General features: G+C 45.0%; 4 protein-coding genes across 4 annotated transcripts; 3 read left to right on the forward strand and 1 right to left on the reverse strand.

Moving 5' to 3' along the window:
- Positions 1 to 232: 232 nt before the first annotated feature.
- Positions 233 to 2,062, reverse strand: BGW36DRAFT_359708 (FAD-binding monooxygenase; the record flags this gene model as incomplete). The annotated part of the gene is made up of 1 exon (XM_046214106.1): positions 233 to 2,062. One exon carries the CDS (start codon positions 2,060 to 2,062, stop codon positions 233 to 235), a length of 1,830 nt encoding a protein of 609 aa, XP_046072641.1.
- Positions 2,063 to 2,747: 685 nt separating this feature from the next.
- BGW36DRAFT_397533 (major facilitator superfamily domain-containing protein) lies at positions 2,748 to 4,533 on the forward strand (the record flags this gene model as incomplete). Its single annotated transcript, XM_046218312.1, has 3 exons — positions 2,748 to 2,799; positions 2,859 to 2,986; positions 3,049 to 4,533. 3 exons carry the CDS (start codon positions 2,748 to 2,750, stop codon positions 4,531 to 4,533), a joined length of 1,665 nt encoding a protein of 554 aa, XP_046072642.1.
- Positions 4,534 to 4,933: 400 nt separating this feature from the next.
- BGW36DRAFT_427876 (uncharacterized protein) lies at positions 4,934 to 7,809 on the forward strand (the record flags this gene model as incomplete). Its single annotated transcript, XM_046220470.1, has 7 exons — positions 4,934 to 5,037; positions 5,104 to 5,223; positions 5,284 to 5,728; positions 5,778 to 6,029; positions 6,084 to 6,946; positions 7,359 to 7,447; positions 7,505 to 7,809. 7 exons carry the CDS (start codon positions 4,934 to 4,936, stop codon positions 7,807 to 7,809), a joined length of 2,178 nt encoding a protein of 725 aa, XP_046072643.1.
- A 1,842-nt stretch (positions 7,810 to 9,651) lies between these two features.
- On the forward strand, positions 9,652 to 11,553 carry BGW36DRAFT_379710 (phosphoribosyltransferase-like protein). The gene is made up of 9 exons (XM_046216244.1): positions 9,652 to 9,778; positions 9,835 to 9,926; positions 9,991 to 10,136; positions 10,191 to 10,253; positions 10,321 to 10,638; positions 10,698 to 10,833; positions 10,898 to 10,906; positions 10,967 to 11,031; positions 11,085 to 11,553. Exons 1-9 carry the CDS (start codon positions 9,699 to 9,701, stop codon positions 11,142 to 11,144), a joined length of 969 nt encoding a protein of 322 aa, XP_046072644.1. The 5' UTR covers positions 9,652 to 9,698; the 3' UTR covers positions 11,145 to 11,553.
- Positions 11,554 to 12,188: the final 635 nt, after the last annotated feature.

The following is a 12,188-nucleotide window of genomic DNA, read 5'->3' on the forward strand; positions in this document are numbered from 1 at the left end:
ACAATCTTTACCGATGATGGTTAATCAGGATAAAATGAACGAATAGTTTCCAATAAAATATCTGGATACGACGTCTATTCTCAAGAACTTAACTTACGTAACATCAAGGCTGAGGATACATAGTAGCTATCCTTAATACTCATTTACAACTCCCATTCAGATAACTTTAGTTAAGCGATATTTGGAATATGTGTATATTTCAACTGACAGCGGAACCAAGCCCTGCGGGTATCTAAAGAGGCCTAATTGTAACACTAGCGTCCACTACCTTTCCCAGTATTCGCTCAAACGCTTGACGGAGGCATGAGTACGGATCTTTGACTGATGAATGATATCGAGCTGCTACATATTTGTCCGGTCTTAATAAGATTGCTCCATCATTCGAAACTTCACGCAGGCGACTCCAGATACAGGTAGGGTCACCATAATCACCATCAGGAGCTATGCGGATTCCAACGATCGGAATTTTCGTATTTTTGGCGAGCTGGGTCGCTGCCTCAGACCATTCGAGAGCAGCTGCGCCGTATCCGCAGAGGAGAACGAACTCACCTGTTCTACCGAGGTCATGCGTTGACAATCTAGCCCCTCGATTGTTTAACCACGCGTGTGGGAGACGTGAACCAGGGCGTGTGGTGGGACGATAGCTCACCCCCATTGGATCCCTCTCTGGAAGCGACGTGCCGTCGGGAACTAGAGCACCCGCCTCATAATAGAACCCAAGCTCGCGATCATGGGGGTTAAGTTCAAGACGAACAGTGTTGAAGACCTCCGCAGCTCTGGCGCGACGAGTAGCACCAAGCGGGGTTTCTTCAAAGTAGGCTTCAAATACCTCACTCCTTTCTTCTACTGTTTTAGCCCGGTTTAAACCAAGGCCTGCTTCAAAGGCGAACTGGTTTTCGAAGGCGAATAGCGCATATTCGACATTCTGTTTGCAGACCGGCCGCCGCTCTGTTTCGTATGTGTCAAGGAGATCCTCCGATGCTTGACCATGAAGTACGCTCGCAAGCTTCCAGGACAAATTATCCGCGTCCTGGATGGCAGACTGAAGTCCGAGGCCGCTGGTCGGTGGTTGTCGATGGGCAGCATCCCCAATGAAAAAGACATCGCCAATTCGGTACCTATCAACCTGAACAGCATCAATTTTCCAAGGGCTAACCCCAAGAATATCAGCTTTCAGATTAGGGAGATGAAGTAGATCTTGAAGGCGGGGAAGGGCATTGTCAACTGTGATCTGACCAATGTCAGAGTCGCCCTCAGGAAGCATGAAGTGAATGGTCCAGGTAGGTGAATGTCGATTCCAAGGGTGAGGGCCAGCCTTCACAAGGGAACCTCCAGCCCAACTTCCGTGTTTGGGACCCACAAACCAGTATGCCATCACATCATCAGAGACATAGGACGAGAGGTCAGCTCGAAAAAATATGCTCAACATCTCAGCTAAGCCAGATCGTCCGATCATTTGAGCCCCTAACATAGGCCCTACCGTCCGCCCACCGTCCGCCGCAATAACGTATCTTGCTCGAACTCTGTGAATTTCGCCCCTCATATCCTTTATCGAAGCGATCACACCAGCATGATGCTGTTCGAGAGTCATAAGTTGGTGACCGAACTTTAGGATCGCCTGGGAACGACTCTCCGCATGTTTGCGAAGGAGTGGCTCCAGAAGATGCTGCCCTAATCCGGCAGAGAGTTCCGGACTGTCCCTCTCATAAATCTCCCGGAAGCTGCCTTCGCCATTAAGATCAATGCTATACAGTTCTCGAGCGGCTATAGGGTCACCTCCCCCGAGAGATGTCATCCACGCCGCACGTAGCCTATTTTGCGCAGGGACTCCAGCATGTTGAATCTCTTCAGCAATACAGTGTCGCCGAAATATCTCCAGGCTCCGTTGATTATGTGCTCCAGCCTTCGGCATATGGGAAGTGCCAGAGCGACGCTCCACTAACAGAGAAGTTATCCCATAGTCCGAAAGCAGGATTGACAACGTGAGACCGCTGCCGCCACCACCGATGACAAGAACCGGGACTTCTGTCGGTAAATTATTGGGGTTTTCATTAGAAGACATGATGGGAAAAAAAAAGGCTTATACACTTGATGTAAATGGCGCTCAAGCACAGAACAGAATTAGGAGACAAATTCCACCTGTTGTAGAGACTTCGCTTTACGCTTAAATCCCAACCGGTCAGGGAGGGTTGAGTTTTAAGAGGACAATTTCGTGAGTCCTCGTGGGACGTATTCTTTGGCGGAATCAATAACTAAACACGAAAATTGCCTAGTTGGTTAAGGTTCACAAATACCTTGGATATTAGTTAGTGTATACCCCGCAACCCCAAAGTTTCACTTTGATTACCAAGAATACATACACATAGCCGGAAAGATACCGCACTGTCTCACGAATCTGGCAACAATATTTGGAATAGTTCAATAATGTTGTCGGGAAGACCGTCGGCCAATTAATTACCTGCCCGCATACTCACAACCGTCGTTGAGTCGGCATTTCCGGGGTGGAAAAGCAGCAAGAGGAAAACGTGAACTGTCGAGACACTATTATATAAGCCCCGTAGCTTCTAGTTCCTGAGGATAATACGCATCTACAAGATACTCACGCTCCTTAGTATATGATACGATACTAATTGCTTCTATCAAAAAGCACCACTGCAGGGGCCAGATACTAGTCATTGCATTGTTGGGTTCTGTCACCCTAACATAGAATTCTGGTCACTTTTCACCAAGGCAAAGTACACGAGACAATGCCGTTTGGTATCTTGGAATGCGATGGGGAGGGTTTTGTCCCTGGGACTGGTGAGATTTTCGAAAAACTGATTACAACTGAACAAGGTCCAGCTAACTTAACTGTTTAGTTTTCTTGGGCGGTACCAAACTGGAAAGTAGTCAAACGCCAACCCAACTGTTAAAGAAAGGTAAAGGGAAATATTCTCAGGTTATTCTCTCACCACAACCTTCGGACGATCCAAATGACCCACTGAATGTATGATATTCTCCTGATACCGAGCTTCTCTCAGTCTCTGACAGTTGAAATTGAATGCGCAGTGGCCACAGTGGCAAAAAGAGTCCATACTTCTTATAGTTGGGATGTCTGCAGCGGTTGCTGGTGCTTTTGGTCCCATGCTTTCCCCTGGATTTGTGCAAATCGCAGCAGAGCTTGATGTTCCTGTCAGCATGCTTGCACAAGCTACAAGCTGGATGATTCTGAGCATTGCACTATCGCTTTTTCTTCTTAACCCCTTGGCTAAGATTTACGGGAAAAGACCAATATATGTCTTTGCGATTATAGTTCTGTTCATCAGCTCTATCATTGGAGGAGCTGGCTCAAGTTACAACGACCTTTTGACTAGCAGAATCCTCTGTGGATTTGGCCTCGCGCCTTATGAGATTCTGATGCAATGCACGATTGGCGACTTGTATTTTGTTCATGAGAGAGCCACTCGAATCGCGTTCTGGAATCTCTGTCTCCTACTAGGTATCTCTGCGGGATCGCTCATTGCAGGGTACATCATTGATAGTGCAGGATGGCACTGGTGTTTTTGGATCTGTGCGTTATTATATGGTGTCCTAGGAGCTTTGGTTATATTATTCGTCCCAGAGACCGCATACAGCAGGCCTGAGACCACAAACCTCCAGCGACAAAACAGTGGTTCTGGTTACCTGAAACCCAAGGAGAACCTCCATGAAGCAGGCATCGAACAGATTGAATACCAGGATTGCGAGGATAATGTGGCAAGGATGCCTCTTGGTACTACACCCTCCGACAATACACCACGGCGTATGCCTTACCTGAAGTCTATACGACTTTATTCCGGCCGCTACACCAATGCCCCATTCTTGAAGGTATTCATCCGTCCATTTATCCTTTTCTGCTATCCGGCAGTTTTTGCAGCTTTCCTAATATACGGAACCATGATTACATGGGTTGTCATCTTTACCGTAGTCAATGGGGTAATATTTGTTGCACCACCCTACAACTTTACTACATCACAAACCGGTCTGGTTTCGTTATCACCGCTAATAATGTCACTTATTGGTGAAATTATTTCCGGTCCTTTAAATGATTGGGTATGTTTATATCTTGCCCGGAAAAATAACGGCATTTACGAGCCGGAATTTCGACTCGCAATGATGGCTATTGTCGCCATACTCGGCACCGTCGCATTCTACGGTTTCGGGGCCACTATCCACTATGAAACTCATTGGTCTGGACCTGTGATCACATATGGAGTTACCTACATGGGCTTAGCATTTGCGTCTACCTGCCTGTTTGGATATGTCATTGACAGCCATCCTACCCTAAATGAGGAGGCATTTGTGGCAATCAATGCCCGGAATATCCTAGCTTTCGGTGTCACGTATTTTGTAGAGGGTTGGTTGGAGAATAGTGGAGCTCTAAACGTGTTTATCGTATTAGGAAGTATCTTTCTAGGGGCATCTGCGCTAGCAATTCCTCTATGGATATTTGGAAAACGATGGCGGAGATGGATTTGGAATAACCAGCGACTACAAGAGTTGATGAGCGATTAAGACTATCGAGGAAAAGGTTTTCCTAGCTGGGAATTTATCTGTCAGGTTTTTGAAACCATAACACTGAGCGGCGGAAACTCAGTTTGGTATGGATCGTTCATTGTACTTAACTTTTACTTATGCCGTTATTTTGTTGCTTGATGTATTCAGTCAAGTGAGACCGATGGGCAACATTTAGAAGAGCTTCGAGCTTTAGAGTTTACTATGTAGCCCAGGTCCACTTAGATAAAGAATTATATGTCAATGTCACTGTCACCGTCCAAGTTAAGTGCCCGCCGAATAGAGTGTCCCGCTGCGGGACCGAAATCGTGGGGTGGCATTTACATAAAGTTGATAATACCCCATAGTTTTATCAAGAAGAAGAATATTAGGTATTATACTGCAACAGCATAAGAATAGTATGGAACAGAGATATAATCAGGAAACATGTACACAGGTGAAGAGCGACCACGCTGAAGACCTCCAAGCCGTGAACAAGCGCACCCGTTATGCGTTAATCGCCTGGTGGGATCCTCTTAAGCTAGGCTATGAACCTAGCACCGGGTTGTCAATATTCTAACATCATATTAGTAATGGGTGTCGGAAACGCAAAGCACGATGCAGTGGCGGAGAACCTTGCGACCGTTGCGCACACCTCTCACAGGAGTGCCACTATGATGAGGTCTATCCTGGGGTCTTACTTCGTTGCCAGTATGTATATCTCGATAGTATTAAACAACTATAGCATCTAACGGCATGTGATTGTTGTAGTGATATCAAAAAGATGCAAACCAATATCCTTACCCTCCAAAACCAGATTGGGCAACTTGTCAGGAACAACGAGCAACAATTCCACCCACATTCCCCGGCGGTTGCACCGATCGACTTCTTTCACTACATTGATGAATCCTTTGCTATCAAGTTATTACTCCTTTATGACAATGATATTGGTAATATGACACCAGTTGTGGATACCGAGGAGATGCGTATGTGTATTCGCCAGCTCTATGCTGGTTTAGGGTCGGGACAAGTCTTTCCCTTTGACGAGACGAAAGGAAAGATCCTGAGATGGGTAATATTGATTGCGCTCTCTATAGATCCCCGAGATCAGAGTGAAATGGTGACACGGCTACTTGAAAACTGCAAACCGTTATACGAAACTTCATTAGTTGTGGGAGAGCTTTGTTTATCTACCCTCGTTCTCTTAATTCTAGAGGTTGGCCGCACAGTTTCCAGGCTACTTTTCCAACTACTAACGACTCAAGGGTCTGTATCACTTCCATCAACACGACGAAATGCTGGCTGGGAGAATAATCAGCCTTGCAGCTCGTATGTCGCTAGAACTGGGCATACACAGTAAGGAACGGATTTTCTCCTTGTTCCCGTCTATGGAGGAAAGGTCTTTAGCTATTCGTGTGTTCTGGTCGATTTATGTCTTGGATAGGCGGTGGAGCATTGGTAACGAGATACCATTTGCATTATCTGACTCTGATATCGATCCTCTTCTGCCTGTGCCGGTGAGATTTGGTTGAGGACGCATCAAAAAACCTGACACTGACAATAAATGACAGCAATCCTCATTCTCGTACTTGCGAGTTATGATAGCGTATAGTCGAATTACTGGAAAAATCTGGAGTACTATGGCTCGGGATAAAAAATCATGGGCTTCGAAAGAGGCTAGTTTTCTTAACTACCAGATTCAAACTTGGTTCAATGCCATCCCGTCTGAATTCAAATGGGAGCAAGACAAGTTAAAGACCGGAATTGAAATCTCAGACAACCCTGGTCCACGGAGTTCCAACATGCTTATTGTATTACTACATCTTCGTTGGAACCAAGCCCGGTTGCTCTTGAGCTTAGCAACACTCGAGACGGTCGGATTTACTGACCAACCCGTGTCGATTGCAGAGGAAACTATATTGCTCTTGAGAAATTTTCATATGCAAAGTGCAACATGCCGATTGCAGCAAACTTCACTCAGCTTTTTTGTTATTTCCGCTCTGGAAGCAATTTTTCTGTCCATCTTGGAGGACCCTGAGACCTACGGACCAAGATGCCGTTCTTCCTTTTACTCCGCTTTGGACCTAATCAGATGCTGCTCCCATAAACTAATCGCAGTACCTAGACTCTGGAATATGGTCAACCGTGTCCGGAAAGATGTCACCCGACAACGTCTTGAATTTAACCTCAAAAGTACGGTATTACGAAGGCAAGCGACGGTATCAAATACTGCACAGACGGTGCAGTACTATAATAGTGCTGCCTATGAACAGAAATGCAATGCAACTACCTCTTTCCGTGGTACTAATCAAGCCATCGAAGTATTGGCTCAGATATTTGAAGAATTAACGGCTTCATGGTCCGCTTCTTCATCCGCTTCCAGAGCAGCACCGTGCACGGTCGCAAATTCAGCTTTTTCTGACCCAATTCTATTGTGCGTCAGGAATTCTGTAGAGGAACACTTACCTCGTGACGAAACTCTAGGCTTTCTTGGCTGATTTATATCTGCACATTGTGAAGCTTACCTTTAACTTCGAGTAATAAATGTATAATTTATATATTATAGATTAATTAAATAATAAAGTACTAGAATTTTATTAAAAGAAAGTCTATAAGAAAATGAAAATTAGAATTAAAAATTATTTAATATTGTTAAGTTAAACGCCCCTATACGAATGTGAAGGGGTTGGTGTTGACTCTATATAGTGCATATAATACAGGCACTAATGTGACGGCCGGCTCTGCATGTGGGTGTCTGAGTAGTGGACATAGATGCCTAAGGCGTGAGAAGGTTATTTGGAAAGCAGGCAAGCATTCGAATCACCTGCCTAACATAGGGTCCGAAGTATAATAACGCAGCAGCCAGACTTCTTGACTGGCGACAGTCTAACTACCTGGGACAATTTTGACAGCGAGTTCCGCAAGAAACTTGACAGTATGCTCAAGGCCGTTGATCATAACGCATCCAAATAAGAGCTTTTCTATGCCTCAGCGGGCCATACTGCTCTGATTGACTATCCAAAGGCTTCTGCGCTTCAGAAAATCGCCTCCCAGATGTGGACCAACGGTGGTATTGTGACTTTTGTCTGCCACGGTCCTGCTATTTTCGGTAATGTCGTTGATCTGTCCACCCATAAGCCCAAAATTAAGGGCAAGAAAATTACGGGCTTCAATACTGTGGTTGAACACACTATGGTAATCTATGAGGAGCTTAATATCTGGGACTTAGAGATAGTTGAGGAGCTAGCTGAGCGTCTTGGTGCAACCTATAAGTCAAATATTATTAACACTCCCTAGTAAGAATCACTACTAACTGCTTCTTCCACAGATAAACGTTCTTGCAGGTATCTGGGATGACCTCCATGTTGTCGACAGTCACTTAGTCACTGACTAGAACCCGGCCAGTGCTGCTTCTACTGCTAAGGCTGCAGTCACAGAATGTGAGAAGCTTTGAGTATGTTCATTGCGACTCTTTTCTTTTACTCATACTCGCGTGCTAATGTGATTATTGCTTAAAACCAATCTGGTGTCATTCCTTCTCGAAGTTTTCATAAAATTTGAAATTCAAATTTGATTAGGCTTTATCTAAAACACCCAGTAAGTTTGAACAAGTCCAAACTGAAAGGCTAGTAATTCCCCAACAGCTCGGACAAGCCATGACATGAATCTTCCCTCGACAGAACACATGCAGGTACGTTGGCATGGCCAAGTCATAGCCCCTAGGATTTAAATAGAGGCTAATCGAGGTACGAGCTGAGCGGCTCGCGCCTGTATCCAAGCTAGCGAACGAGACACATAGCTAGACAGGAAAGCGTCTGCACCGCTGCACGGTGAAGTCATCTGGTCTCGCGGACAGTATTATTTTCCGAGGACAGAGTAAGGCACTCACGGCTGTATATTTGAACTAGCGGACAAGGTATATATCTGGGTATTTTATATGAAGATTGGTTAGCTCTGTGTTAGATACAATAGCAGATATAACCGAGTACGAAAAATGCCACGTCACAAACGGACCGGAATTCACTGAAGTTCTGGAACCACTCTGTCTTCGCGCAGCAAGAAGAATATAAAAATACAAAAACAAAGAGGAAGATCTACATACAACAGCTGGGATTCGCTGGTGGTCACCCACCCAACTACTAACCAGCCGGCGTGTGGCTTAAGTACGGCTGAGCGGACGGGAAGCCCTGTTTTCCACACCCTATGGTCGTATGTGTCAGAGTTGGGGTGGAAGAGAACTATATTGTGGGCACAGTTGCTTGATCATTGGATTTAGTATCATTTAGAAGTCATGAACTTGCTTTCTAGTCGTAGCAAACCATTTATAAACCGGTAACATGATTAGGTCGTCTCAATATACCTGAAATGCCGGTCTCTTGTCCCCTACATACAGCCCCGCAATGGAATGGATGTTTGGGTGTCTAGGAAGATGTATTGAGTGCCAAAGCATTTATATACCAGACGCACACCCACGAATCTCTAGGTCGGGTTTGGTTTTCCCTTCAACAAGGGAATCTTGCAGTTCTCTCGTTAACAAACATTCTTCCTGCATGTAATGATGTTGTTTACTTATTCGGGCTTGATAATCATAAGTATAGCTTCGCTGTTAATTTGAGAGGTACGTGGCTTGGCGACGACGGTCTTTCCTCGGCCATTTTGAATGAGATACGAGACGAGGGTCTCAGCAATAATAGTTTCGATGTTGTGATTCCCACTGTTTACGTGGCGACACATGTCGACCCTGGCACGTATTACGCCTGGCCTGATGTCGATGCATCTTCCCTGTGTTGCGTACTGCCAATCGATTCACCATATTGAGACTGAATAGAAGCTCCATATGCCCTATTTATTTATACTATACATATATATATCAATTGATTCATTCGGCTGATAGAATCCTCAGTGCATGAGAGCTGGAGACGGTGTACATCCATTGAACAGCTACCTAATATGTAATCCCGGCTGCTAGCAATGTGAGTCCATAAGAACATTATATGAATATTTAAACCTTGTAAATTTTTATTGTTGTTGCTGGTAAGACGTCACCTGGCTCACCGCCTGCGTTGGCTGCTGCCGATAAGCAATTGATAACGTCATCTCACGCGGCAGAATATGCGGAATTTTCTTCTTCTTTTTCGACTCTCTTGCTCTCCTCCACTACATCACAGATTGGATTCGCGAATAAAATGGCTACCTCGGTTGCGAATGAGATCAAACTAATGTCCGGGAGTTCGCATCCTGATCTAAGCGAAAAGGTTGCGGATCGGTAAGTTCGGTATCATGGCGATAATAAGCATGGCGTTGATGGCGTTGGCATCACAGCCTCGGAATCAAGCTAGCGCATACAGTCAGTCAAAATTATTCGAACTTGGAAACCAGTGTTACAATCGGCGAGTCTGTTCGAGACGAAGATGGTATGCACTAGACCCTAGGCAATCCTACTTTCGTTGATACTTCGGTTAACCTTCATGTTTCCAGTCTACATTATACAGTCCACTGCTCCCGGTGAGGTCAATGATGGGCTTATGGAGCTTCTTATTATGATTCATGCATGCCGTATTGCTTCAGCACGCTCGATCACTGCGGTCATCCCGAACTATCCATATGCCCGCCAAGATAAAAAGGTTCGCTGGAGAATCGGTGAATTTACTGTTCGATTTCCTAACGACTGCTCATAGGACAAATCACGCGCTCCTATCTCGGCACGCCTTGTCGCAAATATGCTTCAGTCGTCCGGTGCAGTATGTCTAGAGATCAATTATATGCTAGCTATATGATCCGGCTAATCCCTCTCCGTTACTTTTCTAGAACCATGTTATCACCATGGATTTGCATGCGTCCCAAATACAAGGATTTTTCAATGTCCCGGTAGACAACCTTTATGCTGAACCGAGCTCATTGCGTTGGATCAGGGAAAACCTTGACGCTGATAACTGCGTTATTGTCTCGCCAGATGCTGGTGGCGCAAAGCGGGCAGCTAGTCTTGCTGATAGACTCAAAATAGGGTTTGCTCTCATCCACAAAGAACGTCCTCGGCCAAACGTCGTTGGTCGTATGGTTCTGGTTGGGAATGTGGAGGGTAAAACAGCAATACTCGTTGATGATATGGCGGATACATGTGGAACGGTACTCCCCTCATCATCCCGTAAGCTTTGCCTGATCGAAGTTCTTATTTCTGAAAACAGCTAGCCAAAGCAGCGGCCACGGTGAAGGACCATGGTGCAAAGGAGGTTTATGCCATGGTTACTCATGGAATATTAAGCGGCCCGGCTATTGAAACAATCAATACTTCGTGTTTGTCCGGGTTGGTCGTGACAAACTGTACGCATGCTCCATATTGACCCTGTTAACACTGTAGCAAGAGCTAACCTCGGTTGAATCATAGCGGTTCCCCGTGAGTTTTGATGATTTACTGTAGGTTTTTGATGATACTAATGGATTTGTAACCTTATAGTAGGTGACAAAATCGAGAAGTGCCCCAAGTTGAAAGTCATTGATATATCGGGGACCTTGGCCGAGGTATTTCATTCTTATTGTCTTCAAAGGAGGAAATTAGTTGACGTCAGCTCTAGGCCATTCGACGAACACATAATGGTGAATCTGTATCATATTTGTTTAGCAATGCGCCTTGAACATTGGCGTCAGTCGAACGCACATTGCTTTGATTGTATCCTTTTCAGAAACGGCATCTCATGAAGTTATGCTATTTCTTAGTCTCCATTGTGTAGACCTGAAAAAGCTTGTCATCTCGAGTGGCTTAAATGCTATGGTCCAGATCCGAATTCAATGATAGTTTGGCCTGTTGAAGAATAGACTGAGGCTAACTTGGGCTAAAGGTCCTTTATGGACGCGGGGTTACACAATACTATCTGGGATCGCTCACCATTTTTGATTTTGTGCCGTCTTCGTATTGTAGGATGGGATTTACAAATAGAGCATATTGGCCTTGAACGTAAGGCGCGCTTCTCAGAGACCAACTCTATAGTAGTTATCAAGATACTTACCAGCTCGATTCAGAAATCTCGACTTTTTTTTCCCTGTGTCTTGCCTCGGAAATGGACTCCATTTCATATAGGGTCGGTCTATGGGAGAAACTCGTATGTAAAACAAGCTTGTTGTGTAGTTTTGATGCTAGTATATGCTCGAATTTGGGGCCGATTTTGATGAACTTTCGCTCGTAAAACCAGTAGGCCATAATACAGACACTTATCGCCTCGAGACTCTCTAGTTAGTCGCAGGAAAATGCTCGGGCAGACACATTAAGTCAGCTTACCCGCCGGCTAAAGTGCTGGCATGGTTTCAGCTACTAGCATTTTGGGGCCGCAGCAATGAGACCGAGAGAGCAATCCGGAATATCGCCCGCCGAATAAAATTGTGGTTTCTAGAGTGTGGTATGTATAAGAGATTCTTTACCTAGAGTACATAGTTTGTATTGTTTTAATACCGTTGCAACACAAGGATTTCATCATTGGTAAGAATACATTGAAGACCAGTGTTGCCAGCGACAGGAGTCGCTAACTTACAAATTCGACATACTCATCTCTACCAATAACATTGAATGATGGAAGCTAGACCGACACTCTAGGTAATAATAATAATTCTTCAGAATATGGCTGATAAAACCTTGTAACATGCGGCATGTGCAAATCAAATTTATACAACAGGACTTGTAAAAT

This window comes from Talaromyces proteolyticus (assembly GCF_021365285.1).
Source record: "Talaromyces proteolyticus strain PMI_201 chromosome Unknown BGW36scaffold_6, whole genome shotgun sequence".
Taxonomy (NCBI): Eukaryota; Fungi; Ascomycota; class Eurotiomycetes; order Eurotiales; family Trichocomaceae; genus Talaromyces; species Talaromyces proteolyticus.

What these genes read in the sequence shown, in the direction of transcription:
- BGW36DRAFT_379710 (XM_046216244.1), top strand. Translation starts at nt 9,699, where the DNA reads ATGGCTACCTCGGTTGCGAATGAGATCAAACTAATGTCCGGGAGTTCG. An exon ending in AGCGAAAAGGTTGCGGATCG is followed by an intron (nt 9,779 to 9,834) that starts GTAAGTTCGGTA and finishes TTGGCATCACAG; the next exon opens with CCTCGGAATCAAGCTAGCGC. An exon ending in GTCTGTTCGAGACGAAGATG is followed by an intron (nt 9,927 to 9,990) that starts GTATGCACTAGA and finishes TCATGTTTCCAG; the next exon opens with TCTACATTATACAGTCCACT.